The sequence below is a fragment of the Orbicella faveolata genome, unplaced genomic scaffold (genome assembly GCF_042242905.1).
Source record: "Orbicella faveolata isolate gen_17 unplaced genomic scaffold, um_ofav_v1 contig_13, whole genome shotgun sequence".
NCBI lineage: Eukaryota > Metazoa > Cnidaria > Anthozoa > Scleractinia > Merulinidae > Orbicella > Orbicella faveolata.
The window spans coordinates 24,007,562-24,013,029 of record NW_028301540.1 but is presented as its reverse complement, the minus strand read 5'-3'; the positions used below and the strand labels follow the sequence as shown (position 1 = coordinate 24,013,029).

Genomic DNA, 5,468 nt, shown 5'->3' with positions numbered 1-5,468 from the left:
AGTCAAAGGGAATTTTGCTTTTCGCCAATTTATTTGATTTGTCGGTTTCAGGACCAAAAGCGCTAAAAAGCCTTGTCTGCGATTTGCCATATTCAATTGCAGTAAAAAGTTACAGAGCATTTTCGAAATAGGATCAAAAAAATGTGAAGTGATCGTACAAAAATCGCTCTCGGAGAAATAAGATTTCGAAATAAGCAATTCCCAGACACTATTGTGTTTTATATGTTAATCTAGCTGCTGTTCGAATTTGAGGGCAATCCAAGAAATTCCCTTTGAGTTGTAACTCTTTAAAGTGTCTGCTTCACGCGAAAAAATTTCCTCGAGAACACAGCCCTTAGAAAAATCTCTTGCTTCGCAAACAAACTCCGACCACAAACGCCTTCAATCAATCTTAGCTTGTTTATTTGCTCCTTTGATGTTTGCCGGGCTTCATAACCATTTCCCTCTAAAAACTATGTTCGCGATGAAGGCGGGATTGATTGGTAAAACACGACTGGCGTTAAAGTGCACCTAACCCTAAAAAAATTTTTTCGCTAAAGCGAATCCACTTGTTATTCGAAGCATTTGGGAGGAAAAAAATTGAATTTGGTTGAATCCTCGATTTTCTATGCCCTTTCAAAGTCGCGCTTGAAGTGTTGCACGACCGCGTTTTAGGGAGTCTGGGGCGGCGGTTGCTGATGACGTCTACCCAGGAACCAAACACAGTGGCGCCTCAGTCATAATCAGCTGTCTGTATTTGCTCGAGAAAATGGAAAACAAAACTAATCGTTCCAGTATATTTTGGGACTAAAACGGCCAAGTTTTGTTTCAGAATCATTTCTTTTTCGTCACTGGAGCCAGAGTTAAGTTTCGATTCGGAAGAATCCGAAATAAACTTCGATCGAGCATGTTCGACAACTGTGAACTTACTGCTTAAAGCTTTGAACTCCAGAACACTGGCTTCGATCGATTTTCTACTCCCCCTGTGTGGGAAACTAGTCCATCAGTGGGTTACCCGCAGCACATTATAGAGATTAGTAAGAGCAGTACCAAAATTGGGGAAAAGATAAGAGTCGCATAGGCTTCAAAAACCATGTTTATTTGATTTAAGTTGTTTTCGGTTCTGCTTCTTCAAAGCCTTTTACATGTGTAAAAGTGACACTAAAATGGGCAACGTAAAGGAATGGCTGCAGAATCGAAAGATAATGGTAATACTAGTACAATTATGATATCTATCTATCTATCTATCTATCTATCTATCTATCTATCTATCTATCTATCTATTTATCTAGCTAGCTAGCTATCTAGCTAGCTAACTATCTATCTATCTATCTATTTTGGTCCAAAGTCTTTAACACGGTTTTCATAAATTATATATATATATATATAACTTTTACTTATCTCTCCCACCTGCTTTTAATGTAAATTTGTTTTTGACTATAATCGCCACATTTTTTTCTTTTTAATCATTTTTTCTCTTTTTCTTTGTTTTTGTTTTTGTTTGTTTTTTCTGTCTCAAGTACTAGTATTTTACTATTTTTTTTTTTTTGGTGATATATGTATTTCTTTTTTTCTATGTATACCCAACTTGAGGTGGTTCGCACACATAAGGGAGAGCGAATTTGAATTAATAATCATTCAACTGTGAGTGAAAGTCTGTATAAAATGACAAATCTAAACCTTTTTTTTTCGTTGTCAAATTATATAAAAGAACATGGCAACGTTTTCTTTTTTACCATGTGGTAGATAAAACAATATAGCACCATAACATGCAAAAGAATCGGAGACAAATAGATACATATGATCTGCAGGCTTTTAGAAAGTCTTTAGACAATTAATCACCTTAAGCTAACTGCGTGGATACTTAGGTTATGTGTTTATAGTTCCCAAATAGTGTGTGGACCATGGCCACACGCCCCCTTGAAACAGTTTCTAAGAATTCATCATTCACTATATATTGATGGATGGCTTTGCGAACCAATCGGTGCTACTTGGTTGCTTGCTTGCAGTGAAACGCAACAGTTCAGGAGGCTCTTAAGACCCCGGCGGTAATTTCTACAAAGAATTAAATAAATGCAAGGGTTAATGGCACAATTTGCACTAGCTAGGATCCGAGCAATAACAAAATAATGTATGGTGCCACAAGGCACTTTCCCTAGCAAGGTAAGAATAGTGAACGGCATCCAACATACTGTAAAACTTAGGACAATAGCGATCGTCAGTTTTAACACATTTCGTTCTCTTTTCTCTCGGCGTTGCTGCGCAGCGCTGACCGACTGCTCGCCTGGGGGCGTCTGCGACTTAACCTTTAAAACGATGATAAAATAAAGTACAGCCATTAAAACCAAAGGCATACAAAAGAATATAACAAACATTGCTGAACCGTAATTTACAAAGGATGAGGAATCTCCGAAGGCTTCATTCCACCTCCGCGCGCAGATCAACGTTCCAGAATATTCAACTAGTCTGACGGCGAAGAGATATGGGGACTGGATAGCCACCGCGATGATCCAAGTGGCGGCAATGAAGAAGAGGCAAAGTTTAGGACTGATGAGCGGAGAACGGAGGGGAAATACCACAGCTCCAAATCGATCTAATGTTATGAGTACCAGGCTCTGAATAGATACATTTGTGGAAACATTGGAAAAGAACACATGCAGTTTACACAGGGCCTGGCCAAGAGGACCGCCTACCAGCCAGGAGTCGACATGCAACCCAGTGATAATTGGCGGGAACAAGAAAATCGGTAACAGTAGATCGGACATGGCCATGTTTACTAACAGAAAGTTGGTGCTTGTTCTCATTGCTTTTGTCTTGTAGACGATTATTCCGATTAAAGTATTCCCAGCCAAAGAAACAATGAAGATCAGACAGTAAGCGAAGGTTCTTCCAATTTTCACTGCTGCAGGATTACTGAAGCAGCTCGTTGGGTGAGTCCCGTTCATTGCTGAGTTTGAGTCTTCCGGCATCGTAAAGTTCAGTAGTTTGTTGGTTGTAAAACACTGCTCTGTTTGTATCGTGATGAAGACAGGTGTTACTGATACGTCTAACATACATTAATTAACTCATCTCTGTGTCAGAAAAAAAAACAAAACAAAAAAAAAAACGAGAAATTTATTACATAATTCTTTATTCAATATGTCAACTGTCATCTGTGGCTTAGAGATCTGACATTTTAGCATGACGTTTGACCAGGTTTTAGGTAATAAAAATCTTAATTATCTGGGAAAGCTCTTCGTCTGGCTATAGGTTGTTACCTTAAATTTTAAATAGTAACCTTTTTTTGCTTTTTATATTTAGTACTTCTGTTGGTGATTGTTTTGGCGGAAAATCCTGGTTTCAGCTTTAGGCTAGTCAAGCTAATTAACATTACAAACCGGACTGACAGAATGATCTGTCAATTGCGAGTACGATTACAAACAGAACTGAGAGACAGCAATTCATGTTGGCAATTTATCTGTACTGTTTCAGAGTTCAAAGTACTGTTCAAAGTCGTTTTAGATAAAAGAAGAGTTGAGTTGCTTTTAAGATGCATTATGAGAAATGGAGCCCATTGAAATGCAAATTCACCGACCGTGCCCATATGGCTTAGAGATCTGGCTTAGAGATCTGACATTTTAGCATGACGTTTGAGCAGGTTTTAAGTAATAAAAATCTTAAGTATCTGGGAATCCTCTTCGTCTGGCGATAGGTTGAACCCCATGTTACCTTAATTTTAAATAGTAACCTCTTTTGCTTTTCATATTTAGTACTTCTGTTGGTGATTGTTTTGGCGGAAAATCCTGGTGTCAGCTTTAGGTTAGTCAAGCTTATTAACATTACAAACCGGACCGACAGAATGATCTGTCAATTGCGAGTACGATTACAGACAGAACTAAGAGACAGCAACTCATGTTAGCATTTTGTCTGTACTGTGCCAGAGTTCAGGGTACTGTTCAAAGTCGTTTCAGATAAAAACAGTTGAGTTGCTTTTAAGACGAGAAATGGAGTCCATTGAAATACAAATGTCACCGGCCATGCCCATATGATGTTTTAATCCCCTTCCACCCGACCGAGGCCCAGTTCAAGTTTTAAAGTGTAAAGAAAAGTGCTTTTAACTCATTGCTTGTACCCATTTTCTTGTTTTCTAGCTTAACACATTACATAGACATCTTCAGGTGACTCTGACATCTAAATGAGCCTCCATAACGAGATTGTGGAAGGGGTCCTGACCCCGCATTCCCGCTCCTTTTTCACGAGAATTCCGCATCCCGCACTTTTTTCATCCCTATCTCGAATCCCGTTTCTCTTTCCCAGAAAAATACATTAAAAAGTCTAATTTCTACAAAAGCTAATAAATGAAAGATGTAGATTGGCCCTTTCGATTGATATTTTTAATTTACGCGTGTCTTTAAATAGCTTTTTGTACCTCATGGCAATCGTGACCTCGGGGTTTACTCCGAGGCATTTACTCTTAGCGATTTCTGCTAACGCGGCAGTGAAGATTTTTAAGTGCCTCACGAAATTTAAGAGATCTTTGTGTTCGTCGCCGCTTAGCGGAACATTGAATTTCTCTTTGTGAATCGCTGAGGTTCTGGCGCTAGAACCAGAATTAAGTATCGCCAGTGGCAGCAAGATAAAACGAGACCAAAGCTCTTACTGTAGCAGAGCTGGCATCACTTTTTGCCACATCTAGGGCCATCTAGTGGTAAAGCTGTTGAAAAAATACCCTCAAGATTACAATAAATGTGAACCTGTAAAGAGATTAAAGAGCTTGAGCAACTGAGTCAATTGAGCATCGAGTAAATAACTGATATGCTATTACGCCACGTTGACTTTGCTGGCATCTGGTTGACACAAAATACTCTCTGACAGTTTCAATTAGACAACTGTTAACCAGGCACACTCAATAGTTAGGTTTGAAAGAAGACACCACTTAACGCTCGCCTGGTTGATTTGCTTTGGCCTCTGTCGTGACGATTTCCCGAATTCCCGACAGACAAGCGAAAAAATCCCGCATCCCGTGGCCAAATTTTGGCGAGTCCCGCTTCCCGGGAAGCGGTCAAATCCCTGGTCCCGTCAAGATATTTAGCGTTTTCCCGATTCCCGCACCGTATTTTGGTCAAAATCCCGGGTTCCGAAAATACACTGTACTCTTCCAGACCCTCCATAACGACGTCTTTGAACACCCTGTGGAGTGACAGTAGCTCCGATGGAAAATGGCAGCCACGGGGAAGATCAAGATATTAGGCCTCGCTTTGAATTATTTATTTCACAACTTGAAAATGTTTCTCTTGTCTTCTCTTATATATTTCTAACCGACCAACCGACTCCTTTTCACGAGATAGGGGGTGATTGACAAAAAATAAAACATTTTTATTTTTATTTCTATTGCAATTGCAGCGCGGTAAAACGGCTTATGATCACGGTAGGAATGCCGCCTTAGCTTTTGCATTCGGTTCCTCCGTTTGGGCCTTAACTGACATCCAATCAGAACTTATGGTCTTGCA

At 39.6% G+C, this 5,468-nt stretch overlaps 1 protein-coding gene across 1 annotated transcript; it reads right to left on the bottom strand.

Moving 5' to 3' along the window:
* Positions 1 to 1,507: 1,507 nt before the first annotated feature.
* Positions 1,508 to 3,104, bottom strand: LOC149115708 (QRFP-like peptide receptor). The gene has a single exon (XM_089285103.1). It carries the CDS (start codon positions 3,030 to 3,032, stop codon positions 1,923 to 1,925), a length of 1,110 nt encoding a protein of 369 aa, XP_089141229.1. The 5' UTR covers positions 3,033 to 3,104; the 3' UTR covers positions 1,508 to 1,922.
* Between the last annotated feature and the right edge of the window lie 2,364 nt (positions 3,105 to 5,468).